This window comes from Staurois parvus, unplaced genomic scaffold (assembly GCF_062004578.1).
Source record: "Staurois parvus isolate SC_StPar_1 unplaced genomic scaffold, SC_StPar_1.0 ptg000172l, whole genome shotgun sequence".
NCBI classification, from domain to species: Eukaryota; Metazoa; Chordata; class Amphibia; order Anura; family Ranidae; genus Staurois; species Staurois parvus.
The window spans coordinates 3,858,164-3,884,812 of record NW_028317968.1 but is presented as its reverse complement, the minus strand read 5'-3'; the positions used below and the strand labels follow the sequence as shown (position 1 = coordinate 3,884,812).

At 39.7% G+C, this 26,649-nt stretch overlaps 1 protein-coding gene and 1 long non-coding RNA gene across 2 annotated transcripts in view; one reads left to right on the top strand and one right to left on the bottom strand.

The window, feature by feature from the left end:
• Window positions 1–1,016: 1,016 nt before the first annotated feature.
• Window positions 1,017–26,649, bottom strand: part of STYXL1 (serine/threonine/tyrosine interacting like 1) — a 48,621-nt gene continuing 22,988 nt past the window's right edge. Inside the window, exons 6-9 of the mRNA XM_089676586.1 lie at window positions 20,943–21,088; window positions 15,649–15,734; window positions 8,025–8,137; window positions 1,017–2,891 (exon numbers count right to left, since the gene is read on the bottom strand). Coding sequence (XP_089532712.1) covers window positions 2,760–2,891; window positions 8,025–8,137; window positions 15,649–15,734; window positions 20,943–21,088 — 477 coding nt within the window. The 3' untranslated portion in view covers window positions 1,017–2,759. The remainder of the gene's footprint in view (window positions 2,892–8,024; window positions 8,138–15,648; window positions 15,735–20,942; window positions 21,089–26,649) is intronic.
• On the top strand, window positions 21,631–26,589 carry LOC149462595 (uncharacterized). Its single transcript, XR_016312636.1, has 2 exons — window positions 21,631–21,691; window positions 26,377–26,589. It is a non-coding gene; the product is annotated as an uncharacterized LOC149462595 (long non-coding RNA).

Here is a 26,649-nt window from a genome sequence, read left to right as displayed (position 1 = left end):
CCTTTTTCAACCAGGGTGCCTGGGAACTCTGGGGTGCCTTCAGGTGTGCCTTGAAAAAATGCCTAAAAATTACCCAAAAATTGTATACAAGCCAGTGAGTTAATCAAGCCTGCCTTTTAGTGATACAAAGCCACAGGTTTTCATTGTGCACCATTATAACCTTCTAGCCACCAGCGTCTTAACAACCAATGATATAGTTGGTTGATAAGGAGGACGTTGGGTGTCTGCACACCATCTTTGTTTGCCCCTCCTCTGCCCCTCTCCATCAACACTGGGGTCACATTAGCTGAGTGAGGGAAAGAAACTGAGGGGGAGTAGAAACAATGCAATATTAGTCAGTACCAGTGTGCAAAGGTGCAGGATTAATTTACCTCTAATGTTGGGTGGCCCACATGTGTGGATGTTGCTGCATTGTGCAAACCTATTAGTTTCATTCTTTACATTTTAGAATGGTCTGCTTCGAGATTGTGCAGAATTTTAAAGGGTAGCTTAACTGAAGCAAGGTTGAGAAACACTGGTCTAATCCAGTGTTTTTCAAACTTTTTTCAGTCAAGGCACCCTTTAAAAATATGGACACCCTCGAAACACCCTTTAAAATTATGGACAGTCTTGAGGCACCCCATTCTAAAATCTAGACTGTCCATAATTTTAAAAGAGCACCCCATTCTAAAATGTAAAAAACTATTCTAATAGTTTTATATAACACAGCAAATTCCACGCACGTAGGACTTCCAACATTAGAGGTGGTTTATTCTTCCAAAGCAAATACACCTTTGCACACAGGTACTGACTAGTACTCCAATGTTTCTCTTCTCACTCAGTTTTTCTCCATCACTGAGATGCTGTGTAGGCAACTAACATCCTCCTTATCAATGGAAGATATCATTGGTTGTCAGGATGCCAGTGGCTAGAAGGCCATAATGGCGCACAATGAAAACCTGTGGCTTTGTGTAACTAAACGGCGGGCTTGTTTTACCTGCTGGCTTGTATACAAGTTTTGGGCAATTTTTAGACATTTTACCAAGGCACCCCTTAAGAAACCTGGGGGCAGTACAGCGGCTAAATGGTTAGCACTTCCACCTGGCAGTACTAGGGTCGTTGGTTCGAATCCCAGCCAGGGCAACTCCTGCCTGGAGTTTGCATGTTCTCCCTGTGCCTGTGTGGGTTTCCCCCGGGTACTCCGGTTTCCTCCCACACTCCAAGGACATGCTGGTAGGTTAATTGGATCCTGTCTAAATTGGCCCTTGTATATCAATGTAAGTTAGGGACCTTAGATTGTACGCCCCTTGAGGGTTAGGGACTGATGTGAATGTACAATATATATGTAAAGCGCTGTGTAAATTGACAGCGCTATATAAGTACCTGAAATAAATAAATAAATAAGGCACCCCAGGGTGCCTGGGCACCCTGATTGAGAAAGGCTGGTCTAATCTAACAGACCAAAAAGGGAGCAAATAAGAGACATTGGGGGGAATTTACTAAAAGCGGTGCACTCAGAATCCGATGCAGCTGTGCATGGTAGCCAATCAGCTTCTAACTTCACCTTGTTCAATTAAGCTTTGGCAATACAACCTGGAAGGTGATTCTATGCAGAGCGACACCAGATTTTTCACTCTCCAGTTTTAGTAAATAACCCCCATTATTTTAGGGGTTTACATAGCCTTTAATAATGTCAATCATCTACCTTAACAATTTTTAAATGCACTCTTATAAAAGTCTGTTAAAGTGGAACTAGTGTTCCGCTGTTACATACTGTGAGCAGGTAGTTTTTTATTGCAATACACTACATCTACAGTACCTGCCTGCTCACAGTGATCCCAGTGTAAACTGAGATGCGCATCAGCAGCTCAGCTCACAGCGGCTGGCCCGATCCCTGTGTGCCAGAATGGCTAGCTCCTGTGCATGCGTTAGTGAGGGACCATTGAAATGGTCAGTATTTACCCCTTTAGTTCTTTTTGAATACATGTGTTTTTTAAATGTGGATGTCACTGACATTAAAGTGTTACTAAACCCAGGACCCTGCATTCACCACATCTGGTCTCCCACAGTACACAGAACACGGAAATGCAATTATTTTAGTAAATATAAACTGCTAAATACCTTTTCTCATCAGCAGTTAGAGCAGTCTTGTGACTTATATCAGTGTTCAGCAGAGCACTGGTTAAAGCTTCTAGGAGTTTTCATTTTGCTCTAGGATGATGCAGAATCCCTGGCCTCTGTCTGGACAGTGCTGATTGGCCCTGTGCTGATCACATGCACTCTCCCAAAAAAGCAAAAAACTATCTAGCAATACACACCAAACTAAGCATGTGCAGTTTACCCTAAGGCTCTGTTCTATCAGATTAGTCGGGGACAGTGAAAGAAGGGGAGGAACAGAGAAGACAAGATCAAACATGCTGATCACATGCATTCTCCCAAAATTAAAAAAAAAACTCTATCACAATACACATCAAACTGAGCATGTGCAGAATAGCTCCACATGATATGTCTTATCAGGAAATAAGAGGGGGACACTGGAAGAAGGGGAGGATCAGAGAAGTCAGGATCACACAGCATTTTTACACAATGCAAAGGATTAACCCCTTAGGTTCCACAGTGAGTATAACTAGAATGCTTTACTGCATATACAGACTGATTTTACTGTTGTGGGTTTACTAACACTCTAACTCCTGTCTGGTGGTTGAAATCTCATGGTGAATAATATACTACAGTGACTAAATGTTTAGAGTTGTTGATGATTATAAATAACACTTTGGCCGTTAAAACTTTGGATCTGCTATATCTGTAAACTGATGTCCTAGAATTGTCTTTTCCCATTCTGAGAGCTGCTGCACAAATCCTCTGTTTGGTCTCATGTTGTTTTTACATTTATGAACATGGTTCCAAGCTTCCTGCAAAGAGAAACAAATGAAATTAGTTCATTGGGGTAGATCAACTAATGATAATGCAGTTTGCACTTGGTAAGAATATTAAATACAATGTGCATGTCAGAATATATAATATTTATGCATTTAAAATAAGAAAAGGTTCCTGGAATGTCATTCAACAGTATGATAAAGCAACATAAGTCCATAGCTTTGGGTAATGTTAGTGCCATGCCCCAGATTTTGTTTGGACTCAGAAAGCTGGAATGACAGTATTTAAGGATCACTGCAGCAGCACTGACAGCCATGGCTGAACCTCTCTTTATGAAAGTCACTGGCTGGCACACAGCTTTTTAACATGCACCTCTGTCATGATCTGTCCCAAAACAAAAGCAAGCAACAGGCATACTGCACAATGTCCATGGGCACGGGCACCTACATAAATGGGCAGATTTACTAAAGGAGTTGAAAATCTTCATGCAAAGAAAACACTTAAATCATCAAATCTTTGAAAAGCAAATTTCTGTTTAAAGTGAACAGATGTTTTCTTTTTACACAACTGGATAATTCGAAGTGAATATTCACAACATTTTGTGAGTGAAGATTCTCAACTCCTTAAGTAAATCTGCCTCAAAGTCTTTATTTTCCAGCAAAATATACAGTTTCCACTTGGTCTGTCCCTCTGCTATTCTTTAAAGCTTTTAACAACATTCCAGTGGCACATTGGCAAATGCTATGTACTTATTTTAAATCAAAGACAATAGCCTGTGATATTAAAATGAACTCTATTGGAAAATCTAAAGTTTGCCAAATTTGTTGGGTTCAACAGCGGTCAGATGAATTTTGATCTATCTATGACCATTCCCGCTAGAGAGAAGTCAATCTAATGATCAGTTTCTCTTAAATGGGAATGTTGGAAAGGCAGTCAATCAGCTGCAGCACTGATCAGTGTATTCTGACAGAGTCCCTGCTGTTAGAATACAATAGTGCAGAGGATTCCTCCATTCACCTCAAATGTGGATGGAGAAATAAGCTCTTTTTTTTTTGGCTGCCTGATAAAAAAAAAAAGATCCATCTAAGGCCATGCTTTAAACAAAGCCAGCCAGTAGGTGTCAGTATCTTACAGAGGTGATTGTAGCCATATTAGTGCACTTGCAGCAGAAACAATTGAGTACTGTCTGTGATACTTTTTTTTAATTTGTACTAACATACAATTTTCAGGACAAGCGTTCGGGGTATGTCCCCTTCTTCAAGGTCTAAGCAGTACTCCTGATTGGACCTTGAAGAAGGAGACATACCCAAAAGCTTGTCCTGAAAATTGTATGTTAGTGCAAATAAAAAAGTATCACAGACAGTACTCAATTGTTTCTGTATCTTACAGAAATGCTGGCTGTTTAGACATATTTGTCCATTTTGTATATAGCCATTTTCTGCTTTTTGGAACTTCTTTTTACACAAAAAAACATACTTTTATGCCTTTTTAAATTCTCACTAAGACTTCATGTACACGGGACACTTCTGAACGATGGAAACTGACTGCTGGAAAACGTAGCTTAAAAAATGTCTGCTTAGCCGCGTTTGCATACCGCGTTTATGAGCGTTTGCGTTTAGAAGAGTTTTTTAAAGATAACCTCAGGAGACCTTCCAAATGCCCAGCATGCACTGAAAAATAGTAAAAAATTAACTATTTCCGACATTTTGAGAGAAATAGAGATAGCAGAAACAGGGAGAGCAGTATTTGTTGGGATTAGCTGTCTTTTTTTTGTGGTGTTTGGATGTGTTCCAGCTCATTTCTGTGCAGAAATGATTGCAGCAGTGTCTAACATATTTTCTTTCATGCAAAACCTCAAAGTATGGTGTACCAGGTCCATTTGAGTACCAGGAAAATGCTTTGCATGCATTTTTCATAATGAAAAAAGGCTCTGGACAGCATCTGGAAATGGAAGAGTTAAAAAAATGTTCCAAACGCAAACACTTCTAAATGCGGTTAGCCGCGTTTACAAGCGGTTGGAGTTTGAAACGCTGATAAAATCTACTCCTGAACGCAAGTTTGGTGCGTTCAAAAAAAGACTGTAAACTCAACTGCCTGTAAACGACTGTAAACGACATAGTGTACATGGACACATAGGAAAACATTAGGGAGAGTTCAGGGGCTGCTGAAAAAAATGCTGAACAGCTCCTAAACGTGAGTTTATCAGCTGTAGTGTACATGGTGCAGAAGCAAGTAGTCATCAAAATGCTATCATTTGTGACCCAACATCCTCATGACCTCCTCTACTAACATTGTCACTGTTATGGATTGGAGAGCCTCAAATTTGTTTTACTGCTACAGACTTTAATTTCAGAGAGGAAATTATAGAAAGGGAATGAAGGAGTATCTATAGATAGATATGATAGACAGATAGATAGATAGATAGATAATGTCAACAGTGCACAGCCCTGTATTGCTGGCCAAATACACTCACAGCAGTTTGCAATGTTCTAGACCAGTGGTCGGCAAGCCATGGCTCGTGAGCCACATGCGGCTCTTTACACACATTAATGCGGCTCTTCTGTGTGCCGGGCGCCCGCTCCCCTCCCTCCTCTCGGGCGGCCGCCCCAAAAGTCAGGACTCTGCAGCTAGCCCAGCAATGGGCAAACTACGGCCCGCATACGGCCCGGCGGACCTTTTAATCCGGCCCGCGGAGCGTGGCAAACATTGGCTGTCAGAATGTAGGCGGGGCAGCGTGACGAACTCCTCTCCTCTCACAGTCCGCCCTGAAGACCGGAACGGCGCGGGAACACGGCGAGAGGAACGCGCGGAGCAAAGGTAAGTGAATTGACACAATATGGGGAATGGATTACTATAGGGGGGATGAATTACTATAGGGGGGATGAATTACTATATGGGGGATGAATTACTATATGGGGGATGAATTACTATATGGGGGATGAATTACTATGGGGGATGAATTACTATATGAGGGATTAATTACTATATAAGGGATGAATTACTATGGGGGATGAATTACTATATGGGGGATGAATTACTATATGGGGGATGAATTACTATGGGGAATGAATTACTATATGGGGGATGAATTACTATGGGAGATGAATTACTATATGGGGGATGAATTACTATGGGGGATGAATTACTATGGGGGATAAATTACTATATGGGGGATGAATTACTATATGGGGGATGAATTGCTATGGGGGATGAATTACTATATGGGGGATGAATTACTATGGGGGATGAATTACTATATGGGGGATGAATTACTATGGGGGATGAATTACTATATGGGGGATGAATTACTATGGGGGATGAATTACTATATGGGGGATGAATTACTATATGGGGGATGAATTACTATATGGGGGATGTATTTTCAGTTTTAAAAATGTGGCTCTCAAAATAAATTTCAATCGTGGTTTTGGCGAGATTTGGCTCAGTTGAAAAAAAAGGTTGCCCACCACTGTTCTAGACCACATGAATCTGCCACCCATAGTTTCATCTGTATCCAAGTTTTGATTATCCAAATGTTTACAACTGATTAAAGTAATATTAAACCCTCATTGCCTTACTTACTATATGCAGCTTATTTTTCTTTTAATCACTAGTTTTCTGTTTCATGGTGGCACCTTTCTCTTGCAGCATCCTATGGAGCCACCCCAGTGTGCAGGGAATAAAACTATGGATGCACCAATACTTGTTTCTACCAGTGAGTATGAGTACCGATACAATAATTGTGCTCAAGTACTCGCTGATACTAATTACCAATACAATTGCAGCATGATTTGAGCCCATACAAAATGAATGGGCTCAAATCACATTGCTAAGAATCACATGTGGTTTGAACACCGCTCCTGTGTGTACCCAGGCTGAAGTCACTATGATAAGCCTGGGTTCACACAGCAGCGGTGGGGAAATCGCATGTGATTCGGACATTCCTTTCACATCCCATGCGATTCTTTGCAGTGCAATTTGAGCCCATTCATTTTGTATGGGCTCAAGTCGCACTGCAAAGGTATCAGAAATTGGTATCAGGGAGTATTTGAGCACATGTATTCTCATACTCGTACTCATTTTAGGTATCGGAGCATTTGCACGAGTACAAGTACTCATACAAATGCTTATTATCAGCAACGATATGATACCGGTATGGGTGCAACCCTAACTAAGGGCTAGTTCGCACTACAAAAATGCACTCTGGATGCATTCTGGATACATTTTTGCCTACAGTTCACACCACACGCAGTTCCGGTGCGTTTTTGATCCAGTTTGTCATGTTCCAGTATGGTTCTGTGCAGAAAAAATGCAGCATGTTCTACTTTTTTTTCTGCACCAGAAACTGACCGGAACTGATTGCACTAGTGTGAACCAGGGCCATTGGAATACATGGAAAACACTGTGCATGCATTTTTGATGCAGAAAAAAAAGCGCACTGAACTGCATCTAGTGTGAACTAGCCCTTAAACTGTCTCCTTAAGCTGTGTGCATTAATAGAAACACAGCCCCTGTAGCCTAGGTTGCTAAGGCACCCCCCTGTTCTTCCCTCCCCCTCTATTCTCCAAGCTAGCACACCAACTCTAGATTGCACTGACCACTGTGAACTATTTTCTGTGAAGACCAGAAGTTCAGGAAAGCAGCACTGAGAGAGTAGAAGCCAACAGCACTGAAATTGTAAACTGCAGGTGCTGGGGTAAGACTTTTACAAAATAGTTTACTGGAAAATGTTTATTTATTTTGCTCAATGTGTTAAACTAAAAAAACCCTGAGGGTTTAATACTATTATAACTGAAACCATGAAAGTGCTGGTAGAAAGTACTATTGGTCATTTGGTCACTCAAAACTGGGAAGGAACTGAAACCAGCAAGAGATTACTGTGGCTGAAGACTGAGAGAAAGAGCCAAGATTGCCTGTTGAAGGGGAGATTGTGGGTAGAGAAATTTAGTACCAGCTTTGCAACGTATCTCACAATCCCTGTGATCCCTGTTGCCATAGGCACTTGTGCAGCCAGACAAGCTTTTGCCCAGAGTTCAGAGATCCTGTCAAAAAGTGCAAGTTTTACCTACAAGAAATCATGATGACAGTAAGCAGAACACAGAGTTACACAAAGATCCTACATACCCTGACTGTCTTGAGGACCAATTCAACAATCATTTCCATATTACCTGCAGTGTCCATTTTCTGGCATGTATAAGATATGCTATGATCACAGTACTGCATCGACTGATCCCCAGTGTAGAGGAAACAAGAACAGCACAGTTTGGAGCCATGTAAGAATCTAGAAAAAAGAAAATGGGTAGCCTTCAGTCAATGAAACCATAATATTGCAACAATTTACATTATTTGTTATTTATAAATGTAACATCATCATTATACGTAAGGCCACATTCACACTGGGCATTTAGCCCGAGTGCATAAGGTTCTGGCATTTAGGTGTTGGTGGAAGGCACAGGCATTCTGCATTTTGCAGGGCAGTCGTCCCTGGGCACATATTGTAATACACGTATGTACTGCTAGGTGCACTATCCTGCCCCAATCAGCCGCAGCAGCTGTCAGCCTTTCATAGAGTTTGATGGACTGCCGACTGTGGGGCTGGACACTGTACCCATGCCCTCTGCCCACAGATAAATGTCAGAGCCTTATGCACTACAGCTAAATGCCCAGAGTATCTGGGGCCTAAACAAACTATATTTAAGACAGAACAGGGCCACAAAAAATACTAGTGGCCAGGAGGACCATGGCCACAAGAACCTGGTAATAGCTTCCCAAAGACGTCCCTTCCAGACAAAACACATAGAGGCTGGGTTACTGGACGCACACATCACTTCTGGTGGCGTCACATCCTGTTGGTGGAGTACACATCGGTTCCAGGTGCATGGTGCGACGTCATTGTCATTTGCCAAACTCTGGATAAACTGAGCGCTGTGATGTAACTGGCATACTTATTTTGTTATCTTGCTTTAAAGGATAAGTACAGCTACAGCTCCTTTGGCTGTACTTCTGCTGTGGATCACAGGATTGCAGTTCGTTCTGCAACCTGTGACCCATTTTCAGCTGACGGCAGGCTAAAGCCCACTGTTGGCAGATGTCACAGAGCTGGTGCAGGCTGGGGAAAGATCTCAACCATATGGTGGAGTGGCACCTGGCTCAGCCTCTCAGCAAGCAACTGAGAGCCTGAGCCAGCCGCTCCCTCCCCTCAACAGCCCAGTGGGGGCAGAGCAGACAGTCATCACTCTCTGCTCAGAGCAGCTGGGAGAGCTGAGCAATCAGCGTTGTTTGATTGCTCAGTTCTCACCCATAGAGCCAGTGGGAGACAAATGCAGCATCAGACCGATGCTACATCCACCTAGGTAAGTATGATTTAAAAAACATAAAAAAAAACAATACTTCTCTTTGAAGAAACCTGTTGGGCAATAATTTCTGCCTTACCGTCTTTCTACTCTCTTTCTGGAGTTGCATAACTAGGGCCCATTCAAGAACTGAGAGCCCCTTAGTGACTGAAGGGGAGACGTGATGGAGCCTTTATAGTGTACAGAGCACATCTGACCCATTCATTTACAAACGAGTCAAATTGTTTTGGTGAGTGCATAACTATATGTGGCATTGTGGAGAACAGCACTGGTTATTAAAGGTGGAGAGAAATGGCACCTGTATTCACCAGTTGGGAGCATTGACACTTTTGTCTATGGAAAAAATAAAATTTGTACAGCGAGTGCTCAACGAAAGATGTAAAAATGACAGTAATTATATAACCAGCTGCAAATGCACCGACATAGGAACCCTAAAACCTAGTAAAAATTCATCAATATAAAAGTGCAGAGCTAAAACATGCGAGATAACTTAATAGTTCAATAAATTAATAAATGATAAAGAACAGTATAATAAATTAAATACAAATTTCCAGGTGGGTATGGCGCTTAATCAGGCGCAAAAATGAAAAGTGATATTGCACAGTCTAGTGAATAAGAAGTGTTCAGAAGTGGTGCAGACTTGACTTGGTCAGGTCAGCAATAAAGTGCTTAACTTTCAAACTTCATAAGTGCTTCTTATAAAGAAATCCTCGTGATAAGAATCCGTGCAGCAATTTATAAAATGCGCACTCACCAGATGCACATAGGTTATGCGTATTAAACCAATATGACTCTGTATGGGCCCCGTTAAATGGAACAGGCAGCCAGCCTGGAGCAAGGATCCCTCATCTGGACACCAGCTTCATATGCAGCCACACTTCCTCTGGGGGTCTCTGTGAGCTTAGCTCAGAGCCTTGCAGCTCTCACCGACTTGTTTGTTCCCCAGGCTCAGACTTAGCTGCTGGGGTTGTTATTTAACATTTCGCCCATAGGGTACGTAACTACTTTGTCAATACCAAAGTCATGGCACTTCCTATTTTAAGATAACAACACTGATACGATGCTGTCACAAAGGATCGGATTGTAGTTATTGTGGATAAAAATGCATTGATTTGTTCTGTACAAATACAACCCCCTTGTAGAAAATAGGCTGATTTGACTTCTCTTTGAATAAAAGCATGGAGTGGCTATTGGAAATGATCAAGCTCACATTACTTCACAGAAAGACCAAAGGTTAGAAATGAATGTAGCAATTCCTTATCATATAAAGCAACATTATCTTTGTGAACATTTTATGACCTAATATATTTCCACTTTGAGAGGCAAAGTTTGTTTGACTAAACATTTTCTTTAAAAATGGTAGCTGATTACTTCTTCAAGTAGAAATCCAGCAAAATCTCCTTTAGCTTTGGGTTTTGCTGTCTGTATTTCAGTTAAAGAAACAGTTCTTTCCTGATATGTCACAGAGAGAGGAGCTGAAGAGAACCTGTTCAGCAGGGACACAGACTGCAATACACAATTCTTTTCGAAGTTTAGGGTAGGGTTTTTCGCTGTCTTTGTCCTCAGTAAAGACATTTCCCTATTTCTTGTTGTGCTACAAAGGCAGTAAGTAAGGAGAGACCTCCCCAACAGGAACAGAGACAGTTTTCCATTGCAGTGGGTTGAATGGCACCCCAAAGCACCTTGCTGCCAGATGTGCACTGCAGCAAGCAGTAACACACTAACATATATTGGGGTGCACTGTCAAAAATGTTACATGCACCTTTTTTGGTGCCTCTGAATGGGCAGTCTTACTGCAACGCATGGTAAAGTATGGCATAACGTGCGCTAACATGCTTGTGCTAATGCAACACATACACTATATTGGCAAAAGTATTGGGACGCCCTTCCAAATCATTGGATTCAGGTGTTCCAATCACCTCCATGGCCACATGTGTATAAAATCAAGCACTTAGGCATGCAGCTTCTAAAAACATTTGTGAAAGAATGGGTCGCTATCAGGAGCTAAGAGAATTCAAGCGTGGTACCGTGATAGGTTGCTAAGTCCATCCGTGAAATTTCCTTGCTACTAAATATTCCACAGTCAACTGTTAGTGGTATTATAACAAAGTGGAAGCAAATGGGAACAATAGCAACTCAGCCACGAAAAATGACAGAGTGGAGTCAGCGCATGCTGAAGCGCACAGTATGCATAAGTCGCCAACTCTGTACAGTGTCAATAGCTAAAGACCTCCAAACTTTGGGCGGCTTTCAGATTAGCACAACAACAGTGTGTAGAGAGCTTCATGGAATGGGTTTCCATGGTGGAGCAGCTGCATCCAAGCCTTACATCATCAAATGCAATGCAAAGCGTCAGATACAGTGCTGTAGAGCACGCTGCCACTGGACTCTAGAGCAGTGGAGACATGTTCTCTGGATTGATGAATCACGCTTCTTTGTCTGGCAATCCGATGGACGCGTCTGGGTTTGGCAGTTGCCAGGAGAACAATACTTGCCTGACTGCATTGTGCCAAGTGTAAAGTTTGGTGGAAGGGGGATTATGGTATGGGGTTGTTTTTCAGGGGTTGGGCTTGGCCCCTAAGTTCCAGTGAAGGGAACTCTTAAGGCATCAGCATACCAAGACATTTTGGACAATTTCATGCTCCCAACTTTGTGGGAACAGTTTGGGGATGGACTCTTCTTGTTCCAACATGACTGTGCACCAGTGCACAAAGCAAGGTCCATAAAGACAAAGATGAGCAAGTTTGGGGTGGAGGAACTTGAATGGCCTGCACCTTTGTGATAAATTAAGAGCAGAGACTGCGAGCCAGGCCTTCTCGTCTGACATCAGTGCCTGACCTCACAAATGCACTTCTGGAAGAATGGTCAAACATTCCCATAGACACACTCCTAAACTTTGTTGACAGCCTTCCCCGAAGAGTTGAAGCTGTTATAGCTGCAAAGAGTGGACCTACTCAATATTGAACCCTACGGGTGAAGGCTGGGATGCCATTAAAGTTCATGTGTGTTATGGCAGGTGCCCCAATACGTTTGGCAATATAATGTATGTGTGAATGGGCCCTTTAGGATGTCATTCTTTGTTTGATAAATCAGACAGAAGGGGGTGCCAATCTCAGTGTAGAGAGTTAACAATTTACAGGTAACAAACGGTGTAAAAACTACTCACAAACGTAAGAAGTAATGAGGCATGGTAAAAGAATTCCTTTAGTAAGCCATCAGTCTGCCAGCGATGTGTAAGTTGGTCCTGGTCATACAGGAAGAGATGCAGCCATCAGCTGTCAGCAGTGCAGAAAGTTTTGAAAATGGCGTTGAAACCAGCGTGGACCACGAGGAAGTCAGGACCCCGGCGGGCGACCAATGGCAATGCAGGAACAAGATCAGGTGATGCTTTTTGAAGAGCTTGCTTCTTCTTCTTCTTCATTGTATTTTTCTATATACTTATATATCCTCTGCTATATCCGCATTTTGTCTCTAACCTTATTTCGATTTTTACAAGTGTGGTCCCCTCCCAGCGCCGATTTGTTCTTTCTGTACATAGTTTGTTTGACAATTCCTAGTAATTTAGTACCTACCTAACCATACTTATGCAGGACAATTAGGACTTACTTCTGGCATCACATATAGCCCAGTCTGTAAAAGACTTTTAAAAAGACTTTTACACAGGCACAGCTACAGGAGGGGACTCTTATTATAGAGCTGTGTACAGCCAGTGTTGTGCTCGCCCTCTACCCAACAGGAAGGCACACAGGATTTGAACTGCAAGGATTGTGGGAGATGTAGTTCTGACAGACTGAGCTGGCTTGGTAACTTTGTAGGAGTAAACTGCAAATCACACAAGGCAGGTAAAGAGGAGAGGTGGTTTCCTGCTGTTTTTATAGACTGAGAAGAGGAAGTGTGGATTCTGTTCTGAAAGACTGAGTGCACATCAGGCTACTAACAGACTGCTTACCCCTGCACCTAAGAGGGAGAGGCGCAAAGTGGCAGACATAGAATATTGGAGAGTACCATATATGCTGTCAGAGCTTGCTGCCTAATCAACAGGGCAGGTCACTGTAGACACAGACCAGCTGTGTCCATTGACAGTATTGTCTGCAAGTATCACAGAGCCAGTGACTTTATTAGTACTTAAAAATAGCAGAGTCATTGTCATCCTCAGTACTTAAAGTTACATTATCCTGAGTGCTCCAACATAAAAGTTGGGCCCCAACCAGCAGGCTAGATGATGAAAGTATAGTAGAGACTGCTGAATTGTTAGAGTGGCGTAATTCTCCTTAGGATTTCCCCAGTATAGGGTTTAGGAGAAGATGCTCTCCACACCAATTGCTTGTTCTTACAGTATATTTCTTTCTACTGATCACCTAATTGCAAAATATTCCTTGTTACAGTTTGCTGTAGTATTGCTATTGTTTTTTATCTCTTTTGCTACCAGCATACTGCATATACGTTGTACATCTGCAATAGATATTCCCCACCCAGCCAGGTGTGTCAGAGTGTGTGGAATTTTTTTTTAGAGTTTTGGGCACATGAACAGAGACCCAATACATCCAGTGGCTCCTTTCAGGGTACATGCTACACATACAAATACAGATAATAGTTTTTTGTACAGAAAAGTATAGCCATATTTGTTAGAAATTATATTTTTCTAATAATCTATATAACATAAATAAATATATAACATAAAAAATAATTTGGCAAATGGAAGAAGGGTTCTAATTATATAGACTAGTTTTATTTATAAAGATCTTTCTGACTGAAGCTGTGCTTAGTAGCTAACACAGCGAGCACATGATCAAAAGCCATACGGATTTCCTCCTAGCCAATACTTCAATGATCAAAAGTTTTAAGTGTATACTTAAAAGATATTATATTTATGATCTATGAGAGGTATTAGCATCTTTTGTAGTTTGAGATCAAGGAAATAAACTCGCAGTATTTTTAGATTTTTATGCAAGCTGCTGTTTTGCAAGTGCAAGTTCCAGAGCTGTCAACTTTGTCCTTGTTTCACTGATGGGTACGTGACTCACTAAGGCTGTATTCACACCTGAGCATCGCGTTTTATTGGGCGTTTTGTCGTGCATTTGTATGCATGTTTTTTACAGCTTTTTTAAAGCGTTTTTGAGCTTTGGCATTTTTTTTAATATCCAATAAAGAAAAATATAATCTGTTTCATCATTTGTTGCTATTTGTTGTTCTATGAGAGGTATTAGCATTGTTTGTAGTTTGAGATCAAGCAAAAAAACTTGCTTGCAGTATTTTTTCGATTTTTATGCAAGCCGCTTGTTAAAGGTACAAGTTCCAGAGCTGTCAACTTCATCCTTGTTTCACTGATGGGTCAGTAACTCACTAAGGCTGCATTCACACCTGAGCATCGCGTTTTATCAGGTGTTTTATTGTGAATTTGTATGCGCGTTTTTGTACAGCGTTTTTAAAGCGTTTTTTTAATAGCCAATAAAGAAAAATGTCATCTGTTTCATCATTTGTTGCTAGATTTTTCAACTTTTCCATTAGCTTTTATTTTATATTATTATTCATTTACTATTATTATTTTTTTTGTTAGGGTAAAGGGGTTAGAGTTAGGTTAGGTGTTAAGGTTAAGATTAGGAGTCGAGGTTAGGGGTTAATATTTTATTTATTGTCTTCTTATTTATTTATTGTTAGAGTTAGGGTGTTATTATTATTATTATTATTAATAATAAAAATATTATTATTAATAATAATAATAATAATAATAATAATAATAATGTATTTATTTTTATTGGTGTTAATTTATGTATTATTGTATTATTATTATTATTATTATTATTATTAATAATAATAATAATAATAATAATAATAATAATAATAATAATTTACTTTTATTTATTTTTTATTTTTTAGGGTTAAGGGGTTAAGGTTAAGGGTTAATTATTATTCATTTATGTATTTATTATTACATATTACTTATTTATTTTATTTAACATTTGTTTATGATTATATTTATATACTTGTGCATTTATTTTATTTCACTTTTATTTATTCATTTAGTATTATTATTAATAATAATAATAATTAATGTATTTATTTATTTTAATTTTGTTTTCATTTGCGCAGAAAAACTTGCAAAAATCATGCATTTCCATTAATTTCTATTGAATCAAAAACACACAAATCTGCTCAATTGAATGACTTAAAAAGCTTCAGAACCTGTTTGAGCTTCAGGCAATTGGCTTCAGGGGACTTGGAGTGGAGATGTGAACCATCTCCATTAGGAATGATTGATTTTCTCTCCTAATAAGGCCTAAGAGTGTATGTATATTGGAATCCTTACTTCCCTGGCTGAAAAGATGGCAGTTAGAAATTGCGGCATCCATACTTCTGTTCTAAAAGATTTTCTTGTGTGTAGATGACCTATTTTAGTTTGAAGCTTGTGGGACATCAATCAAAAATTAGTAACACTTACCTATAAACTGACAAGCAGTTGGGAAGAATTGTAGAAGATCAGAATCCAATGAATCTGGCACTGCAGTGTGCAATATGGGCACAGACCTGATGATAAAATATTTATTAAAGTAAACTTGCTAAAGCATTTTGGGATTTTGTAATGACTTTGCTTTTTTTTCATTGCAATCCCCCTAGTATTGTCCTTTGTAGCATGTTGTTAAAGTGCATGTAAACACATTATCTTGTTTGCTCCCTTTTGGTCTGTTTAATATACTGTACCTTCCTCTTCTAGTGTGACAACGCTTTTTCTACATAGATACAGTGCAGTGAGTGAACTTTGTCGCCCTGGGCCAGGCACTATGTTACTGGCAGGATGATTGGGTATAAATAAAAGCAAAAAAGCCTGAAAAAGAAAACCAATGCAGCCACCACATCTAAGGAATGGCAATCTGCAATATATTACATTTTACTACAAAAAACGAGCAGCTGAGCTGCCCACCCAAGCTGTAAAATAACATCCAAGATTATTCACTTAGGGAACAGACTTTTGACAAGGAGGCCAGGAACGGCCAAAGGTCTGGATGGTCTGTTGTACAAGGTAAGGTAGTAAGGGACTAGGAAAGAACTTATCTTAACTAAATTCACAGAGTTCACAGAAAAAAGAGAGATCCTCAGAGTAGCAACGCAATGCACAAAGTTTTATTAACCTCCCTAGCGGTCTGATTATGTCAATATTTCTGTACATTTTTTTGCATGGAAATATGTAGTTTTTTATTGTAGGCCTGTAATTTTTAGGAATAACTCACTGAAATCTGTCCGAACAAGAGTCTAGTAAACATCACGCATATGTTAAAATTTGAAACACAAAATCATAAATTATAATTGAATAAATAATCATACAAAATAATAATATAATAATAATAAAAATTTTTATTAAATAATATAATCAAACCAAAAACACTGAAATTTGAAATATAGCGCCAAGTTCGCACATCACTGAGCAAAGTCGTAAAATCGTTTTCAGTGTCTGATGACGAATTTCCCCCACGAATCATTATCACTCAATTCTGCAAGTAGTTCTAATATACTATCGCTGTTCTCTAGCTGGTCTAAAACCGCTTTTGACCTAAAGGGACACTTTTTGGATGCCATGGACATTTCTCAGTTTCCAGGCAGAAAGAACAGTAAAAATGCAGGCAGGGCACAGGACAAAGCACTAGGGACAAAATGTATGTGAAATGGTTTGATACAGTAATGTTTTACTATGTGATTTTAGTGTATTTAGTGAATGTCACTTTTTGTCATTTTTTAATTTTCCGCCGTTCCATCCCCCGTACGTCCCGACATCGCAGGGGACGGAATCCAGAAGACAGATGCCGGCATCCGCCGGAGGACATTTCCGGGGACACTGCAGGGAGGGGACATCGCGGGAGCGCAGGACAAGGTAAGTGAAGAACAGATCCTGGAGCAACGCTGCAGTGTATTCCCGAGTGTAACTCAGGGTTACCGCTTGTGGTGCTGAAACTTTACCCAGAACTACACTCGGGAATGCCGCCAGGAAGGTTAAAGTATGAAGCACAAATACATTGGGTAACAGCAGCTAATAGGTTGATGTGATTCACACCAACAAGCAACTTAAACATATTACCTATTTGTGCTTTAGTGGCCGGTCACATCGGTGCGATTTGCGAATTGAAATCGCATCTAATGAATGTGAATGTCAGTGTCTTAACGTGTGATTTGCTGCAACGCGATTTCTAAAGTAGTTTTTACATTACTTTTTCTACAGTTTATTGTGATTTCACATACTGTAATGGAAATCGCAATGCAAATCGCAAGAAATAGTTGAAATCTTCACAAGTCGCAATGAAGCCTTGAGAAATCGCACCTCAAATCACGCTGAAATCGCACACAAATCGCAGCGGTGTAACTGATGACTCAATACGTACATCTCTGTGAACTACATTGCTGTTACTTTCCTTTATCTCTGGGTTGCCACATTTCCTTTTGCCTCTACTAGTTTGAAAAAGACAAAATTGTATTTTGACATAGGATCCAATATATTTATGTTGATGAAATATGTTTTGTTACCATCATATGCCTTTGAAGGATTTGGACATTTTTAACCATTTGGCTCATTATTTTGTAAACAAGTTCCAACACAAAACAACATTTCCCAGCTTGCTGGTATGTTCTGTGGATGTTGCCCCTCCCAACCATTATTGACATTTATATGCTTTATTTCATCCCTTACACATCTTACATTAGGCCTCTTTCACACAGGCGTTACGTTTTTTTCATCAGTTCAGTCACGCTTTTTCTAAGAAAAAAACGGATCAGTTCAAATTAGTTTTCATCAGTTCATGTTAGCTTTTCATCAGTTTACATCCATTTGTGGTCCATTTACATCTGTTTTCATCCATTTACATCTGTTTTTTGTCCGTTTACATCTGTTTTTGGCCGTTTACATCTGTTTTTCGTGCGTTTCGTTTTTTTTAACAGAAGAAAAAAAGGGTTTTCTTCCGTTCCAAAAAATTGATGCTAACGTATGTGGACATTAACGGATGTAAACAGATAATCATCCGTTTACATCCGCTAGTCCATAGAAATACATGGATGTTCATTTTTCATCTGTAAAGACAGATGAAAAACAGACATATGGATAGCCTGTGTGAAAGGGGCCTTAGTCTTTTTTTTTTTTTTTGCAGCTATGTAATCAGTGAAGTGATGGGCCTATTCATAATTTTATATTCTGATTTTTGTTCTTCTTTAAATCTATAGGGACTTCAGCAGAGGGAGGTCTGCATCTGACTTTCCAGCTTTCGTCATCTATTCTGATCATTGCAATGTGGCCTTTGTTCATCACCAGTGCCAGATTTATAAGGGGAAAAAGGCAAAAAAGCCCTGGGTCCCTTGACAGAGGGGGCCCTCCTCTTTACAAAAATAATATAAAACAATATAAAAAAGTATATAAATAATAAAATATAAATAATAATAATATTAATAAATAATAATAAAATATTATAAAATATATAATAAAAATTAGTTTTATTAAATGTAGCTAGGAAAGTAATATTTTGCCAGCTATCATCTGTTGAACTGTTTACTCTGGACTGGTATATTGTATTGTTTTCTAAAAACGAATTTTGGCAGCTCAAGCAAACCACACAATGGGGTTGATTTACTAAAGGCAAATATCCTGTGCACTTTGCGCACTGTACTGTGTCTGTAGTCTCTGGTCATCTCCTGTACTGTGTCTGTAGTCTCTGGTCATCGTGTGCTGTGTCCGCAGTCTCTGGTCATCTCTACTGTGTCTTCAGTCTCTGGTCATCTCCTGTACTATGTCCGCAGTCTCTGGTCATCTCCTGTACTATGTCCACAGTCTCTGGTCATCTCCTGTACTATGTCTGCAGTCTCTGGTCATCTCCTGTACTGTGTCCGCAGTCTCTGGTCATCTCCTGTACTGTGTCCACAGTCTCTGGTCATCTCCTGTACTGTGTCTGCAGTCTCTGGTCATCTCCTGTACTATGTCCGCAGTCTCTGGTCATATCCTGTACTGTGTCCGCAGTCTCTGGTCATCTCCTGTACTATGTCCGCAGTCTCTGGTCATATCCTGTACTGTGTCCGCAGTCTCTGGTCATCTCCTGTACTGTGTCCGCAGTCTCTGGTCATCTCCTGTACTGTGTCTGCAGTCTCTGGTCATCTCCTGTACTATGTCCGCAGTCTCTGGTCATATCCTGTACTGTGTCCGCAGTCTCTGGTCATCTCCTGTACTATGTCTGCAGTCTCTGGTCATCACCTGTACTGTGTCCGCAGTCTCTGGTCATCTCCTGTACTATGTCCGCAGTCACTGGTTATCTCCTGTACTATGTCTGCAGTCTCTGTTCATCTCCTGTACTTCGTCTGCAGTCTCTGGTCATCTCCTGTACTATGTCCGCAGTCTCTGGTCATCTCCTGTACTATGTCCGCAGTCTCTGGTCATCTCTTGTACTATGTCCGCAGTCTCTGGTCATCTCTTGTACTATGTCCGCAGTCTCTTGTCATCTCCTGTACTATGTCCGTAGTCTCTGTTCATATCCTGTACTATGTCCGCAGTCTCTGGTCATCTCCTGTACTATGTCCGCAGTCTCTGGTCATATCCTGTACTGTGTCCGCAGTCTCTGGTCATCTCCTGTACTATGTCTGCAGTCTCTGGTCATCACCTGTACTGTGTCCGCAGTCTCTGGTCATCTCCTGTACTATGTCCGCAGTCACTGGTTATCTCCTGTACTATGTCCGCAGTCTCTGTTCATCTCCTGTACTTCGTCTGCAGTCTCTGGTCATCTCCTGTACTATGTCCGCAGTCTCTGGTCATCTCCTGTACTATGTCCGCAGTCTCTGGTCATCTCTTGTACTATGTCCGCAGTCTCTGGTCATCTCTTGTACTATGTCCGCAGTCTCTTGTCATCTCCTGTACTATGTCCGTAGTCTCTGTTCATATCCTGTACTATGTTCACAGTCTCTGGTCATCTCCTGTACTATGTCTGTAGTCTCTGGTCATCTCCTGTACTATGTCTGCAGTCTATGGTCGTCTCCTGTACTATGTCCGTAGTCTCTGTTCATATCCTGTACTATGTCCGCAGTCTCTGGTCATCTCCTGTACTATGTCCGCAATCTCTGGTCATCTCCTGTAGTATGTCCACAGTCTCTGGTCATCCCCTGTACTATGTCTGCAGTCTCTGGTCATCTCCTGTACTATGTCTGCAGTCTCTGGTCATCTCCTGTAGTATGTCTGTAGTCTTGGTTCAGAATATTTTTTTTCTTGTTTTCCCCCTCTAAAACCTAGGTGCGTCTTATGGTCAAGTGTGTCTTATGGAGCAAAAAATACGGTAAAACTCAAGTGCTAAACGCACCCAGTGGCACTTTTACATGCATCAAGTGTTTTTTCTGCCAAAACGGTGCTGCTCCTGGATGAGTTGGCTGTGGGGTTTTTTTCTACCTCCAAATGCCCCTGCCTCTAAACTCCTATTTGTGCATGTGCATGAGCCCTTAACATTTAGGAAACCTGAGGGCAATTGATCTCAGTAGTGTCCACCCAAAATTGACATACCAATTGCCAGATCAACCTTTTAACATGCTGCAGCGGGCTCGTAAATGTACAAGTTTTACTGTACACTAAAACATTCTAAAACTGTTCTTCAGTGCCACATGATGTATATTCTGATGCAGAAGCTGCATAATCTGCTACATAATCAGTTCAGTTGAAGAACTGGTGAAATGAATTCAACATTGACAAATGGAGGTCCGCTAAATTTAGTGGGAATCTGTACTTACAGTTGTGTAGGCTCTAAAGAAACATTAACCTCAGACTTAATCTTAAGGTCCTTCTGAATGTGATGGTCAGTTGCTTGGCGATGATCTCCCATGTACAATAAACCTGGTATGATTTCAATGGGATGTGGCTGAAAGTCATCTATTTCCTAGAAGAAAACCAAATAATCTTACGCTGGTTCTACACATACATCCTTCATATCCACTGAAAGATTGATCATTTGGGATGGAAAATCAAATTACACAATGACTAGCTTACACACATATGCAGCAACTGCAAAAGCTTACTTTTTTGGGAGGAAGTTTAGCAGGCATATTGAAAAATTGGATCAATCAATGTTTTCTACATAAGTGTATGGCCACATATGCTATAGGATAACTGCACATTTAAAACATAGTAGCTCGATTAATACACACATACCAAGCAACACTGCAAGTATGACCTTCTCCCTGTATTTTGAGAGCAGTTATCATAAGCCCAGTGTCACTGAAAATGATTTATGGTGAATAATTTTTCCAGTCTCATTTCCTCCAGTTGTAAATAGGGCTGTTGCAAGAATTCAACAACTTACAAAATAAAGGGCAGCAGCAGGGGTTGGGCTGCTTGCGACAGCATATGTACACAGAGCAAAGGTCACTAAGGCTACAGTATGTGAACTGGGTTTTTAATGACTATCTTCTTTGGGTCAGGATCTAATTCCAGACAGTAGATGCTGTGTGGTGCCTGAACAAAGGGGACTGATCTTGGTGAGGTAACAAATACCTGTGTTATGCTTACAAATATCGCATGAATGCATGTCACATGCAAAGATTTTGTGGGTATTTATGTCCACTTTGGCACAAGTTTGTTTACAACTTAAAAAAAACCTATAAAGCATGTCTATCCACTCTTTATTCTAACCTTGGCTCAACCGTTCGATCTATACTATACTGGGCTCAACTGTTCAATATATTTTGATGTTCACGGCTGAAATGTTCAAACTAATTTTAGCTCCTGTGTCTCAGCTGTTCAATCTATCTTTAGATCCTGGGCTCAACCATTCAATTTATTTTTAAATCTTGGGCTCAACAGTTTGATATGTTGTTAACCACCTGCCCTCCAGAGTATTTACCCCCCTTCCTGACCAGGCCATTGTTTGCGCCACGGCGCTGCATTACTTTAACTGACAATTGCGCGGTCATGCACCGCTGCACCCAAATAAAATTGACATCCATTTTTTTCCCCACGAATAGAGCTTTATTTTGGTTGTAGTTGATCACCTGTGAGGTTTTTGTTTTTTTCACTATAAAAAAAAAGACTGACAATTTTGAGAAAAAAATATTATTTTTGGCTTTTTGCTATTAAACATGTCCAATAAAAAAATTTAAAAAATCAAATTTCATCATAAATTTAGGCCAAAATGTATTCTGCTACATGTCTTTGCTAAAAAAAATACCAATATGTGTAAATTAATTGGTTTATGTGAAAGTTATAGCGTTATTAATGGTGGTATATATACTGGGATTTTTTTTTTTTTTACTAGTAATGGCAGCGATCAGCAACTTATACTGGGACTGCAGGGGGGCATTCTGACACTGGGGGGAACTGATTTGGTGTCACTGACATCCCCAGTGACACCAATACAGTGATCAGTGCTAATAAAAAGCACTGACACTGTACTAATGGCACTGGGCAGGAAGGGGATAACATGTGGGGTGATCAATGGGTTAACTGTGTGCTATTTTACTGTGTGCTGTGTTAGTGCTTTCAACTGTAAGCACACTGCTTTGTATGGCTGTGCATAGCACAGCCATACAAAGCAGTGTGCAGGAGCTCACAGGGGAGAGAACTGTATTGTTTACATACAGTTCTCTCCCTTCATCAGTAATGCTCGACGATCACCAGGTGCTAGCGAGTAATCACCAGCCGGGACCCAATAATTGACAGCCAAGGCTGCGCCCCCTACCCGGAATGGAAAATCAAGTATATATACGTAATTTTGCACACCCCTGCAACCATGTAGCAGTATATCTGCTATATGGCGTTTGGAAAGCGGTTAAATTATGGGCACAACTGTTTGACCTATTTTTAGATCCTGGGTTCAACAGTCTGCTTTATTTTTAAATCCTGGGCTCAACTGTTTTATCTATTCTTAGATCCTGGATTCAACTAATCAGTCAATTTTTAGATCCAGGGTTCAACAGTTTGATCTGTTTTTAAATCCTGGGCTCAACTATTCAATCTATTTTTAGTTCTTGGACTTCACTGTTCCTTCTATTTTTAGATCCTGGGATCAACTGTTCGATCTATTTTCAGATGCTGGGTTCATCTGTTCAATCTATTTTTAGATTCTAAGTTCAACCATTCAATCTATTTTTAGATCCTGGGTTCAACAGGTCAATTTATTTTTAAATTCTGGGCTCAACTGTTTGATCTAATTTTAGATCTTGGATTCAACAGTTCAATTTATTTTTAATTCTTGGGCTCCACTGTTTGATCTATTTTTAGATCCTGGACTCAACAGTTTGATATTTTTTTTAAATTGTGGGCTCAACTGTTTGATCTATTTTTACAGCCTGGGTTCAAATGTTCGATCTGTTTTGTAATCCAGGGCTCAGTTGTTCAATCCATTTTTAGATCCTGGGCTCAACTGTTTGATCTATTTCTAGATCCTGAGCTCAACTATTCAATCTATTTTTTGATTCCTGGCTCAGCTGTTCAATCAATTTTAGATTCTGGGCTCATCTGTTCAATCTGTTTTTAGATCCTGAGCTAAACTGTTAGATTTATTTTAGTTTGTGGACTAAACTGTTCGATCTACTTTTACAGCGTGTGCTTAACAGTTCGATCAATTTTGTGATCCTTGGCAAAATAGTTTGATCTATTTTTAGATCCTGGGCTCAACAGTTTGATCAATTTTTAGATCCTGGGTTCAATAGTTTGATCTGCTTTTAAATTCTGTCTGTTTGATCTATTTTTAGATATTGAACTTAGCTGTTCGATATACTTTTAGACCTTGGGCTCAACAGTTTGATCAGTTTGTAGATCCTGGGCTCGACAGACCGATCTATTTTTAAATTCTGGGCTCAAATGTTTGATCTTTTGATCTATTTTTAGACCCTGAGTTCAACTGTTCAATCTACTTTTTGATCCTGGGCTCAATGTTTCGATTAATTTTTAAATCATTGACTCAATAGTTTGATCTATTTTCAGATCCTGCTTCCAAGGTTCAATCTATTTAAAAATTTTGAGCTCAACTGTTTAATCTATTTTTAGATCCTGAGCTCAACTATTCAATCTATTTTTAGATCCTGGGTTCAACAATTTGATCTATTTTTAAATCCTGGGCTCAACTGTCTGATGTATTCAAAATACTAACAACATACAAATGTATTCACAACTCTCGACAAAGTTATGTCTCCAATCTTGTTTCAAAATATCACCCAACCATAGCCCCCTCGTCTCCTCCTACCATATTTGTTTCCAGGACTTTTCCAGAGCCTCCATCATCCTCTGGAACTACTTACTACAATTTTTCCAGTTATCCCCTACTCTATCCACCTTTAGGCAGTTCCTGAAAACTCATCTCTTCAGGAAAACCTACATACAGGTATTAATTTGTTATACCACTTACCCCTCCCTTGTAAATTGTAAGCTCTCATGAGAAAGTCCCTTACCCTCTTTTTTTTTATCTGTACTTGCTCACTTTATATTGTAAGGTGCTGTGTAATCTGTGCTATACTATATAGGTCCTGTATAATAAAAATATTACCAATATAACCCTTCAAGCATATAATGCTTTGGCATTAATTAGTGGTGTCCACTGGATGTGGTACACATGACATTTTAAAAAAGTCAGCAAATTACACAGGGAATGTGTAGTACACCCAGTTCCTCTGCTTTGCTGCTATGCCCCCCAAACTCATCGGCATGCACACTGAGCATTAAAAACGCTACTTTTAGAGCAAATGGTGTGTTTTTTTTCTTTGTCTCTAAATGCGGCTACGTTAGCCTAGGGGGGTTATTTACTAAAACTGTATGGCGCAAAATCTGGTGCAGCTCTGCATAGAAACCAATCAGCTTGCAGGTTTTATTGTCATAGCTTCATTGAACAAGATTGAACAAGCTGAAGATAAAAGCTGATTGGCTACCATACACAGCTGCACCTATTTCTGAGTGCATAAATACAGAAGCTTTTTTTTACAGCAGTGTTGTTAACACTGTCAACACTGTTCAAAACAAAAAAGAGAGCTACAAAGTAACATTGTTACTTTGTATTTACACTACTTCATTTATCTTTAGATGAAACAAAGGAGCTTCAGCCTAAAGGTGATGTCAGTTAAAGCAGCCTGACAAGCATAAATAAAAGTTTGTTTCTTTTTGCTAAAAATTGTCTGTATTTCACTTAATATTAGAATTATATTAAAGTCATTTTTTTTCATAAATCTGATAATAATAGAACTTGGTAGTGACTCAGGAGCTGCTGTCAATCACCACTGTCAAGGAGCAGAGGTATGGATTGAGCTCCGTGTCCCTCATGTACTGCCCATGTATATGACGCTCTGAACAGCTGCATGTACAGTAATAGTTCCCAGTGGGAGCATGCACATACAGGTGCCTCCTACAGTACTCTATAAGTCCTGGTGGGCACCGGGTCACCAACACAACAGGAGTATGATAGCATGGTCAGGGGAAAGTTACAGAAACAAGCTCAGAGAAGAAAACTTAAATAAAGAAAAACAGCCTGTGGGTAATCTATGTAACATGGGACCCGCAGTGTTCTGCATATAGGTTTCCTCTTACAGTCACCTACGGATCACTTCTTTTGATATTTTTGTTAATTCTTCATTTTCCAAGCTTATTTATGAAGAATAAAGTTAGTTTACGCTCATTAGCCTCAATTAACTCCTTCCCCTTCTCTCTTCAACTATTATTTCCCTAATTATATATTTTTTATATCTATGGTATTAACCATTAATATTTAAACTTTTTTTGTTTTTACTTGGTTTGTCACATTAAAAAAAATTATGCAAAACTGGACCCAAAAATGTTTTTGATCTGTACATAACTTTGCAACGCTTTGTACTAGAATCACAATTATAGCGTCATTTTAAACAGGAAAAAAATATAGAATAAAATGTATACTTTTTATCTAAAGTAATCAATGCTGGTCACAAAAAGAAAAAAAAGTGGCTTTTTTTGGTTTGTTACTTTTTTGTATTAAAAATAATTTTTGCAAGACAATATTATGAAAGAAAGAATTGTGTGTCCTTTAAAAAAATATTTTATGTATTACTTGTTATCTTAAAGCAGAACTTCACTCTCTCAATCAACATGGACTATTTTTAATCCTTATGCTGCTAACATCAGTAAATGGATAGGAAAGTATATCATATTTAATTGTTTTAAACTTTTTTTTATACATTTCTTCAGTTACTTCCTGTTTTTTTTGCCTAGGCAAATGATGTCATACAACCCAGCAGTCTTCAGGGGAAGAGGGAAGGTTCTCAGCTCAGCCAATGCCTGTGCTAAGGGCAGATGGATTCCAGGAAGTAAATATCATCAAAAAGTAAAGAATCATCTGCCCTTACTCAAGATGGTCACTGCTAGAAATGCTAGGGGGTGTTTTTCAAAATGATTTCTCAGCAAAATAAAGCTTGCAGACATGGACTGATAGGTGAGTTTTCTTTGAATATTAACAATGAAATAAATAGAATTTTTTGTTTGTGG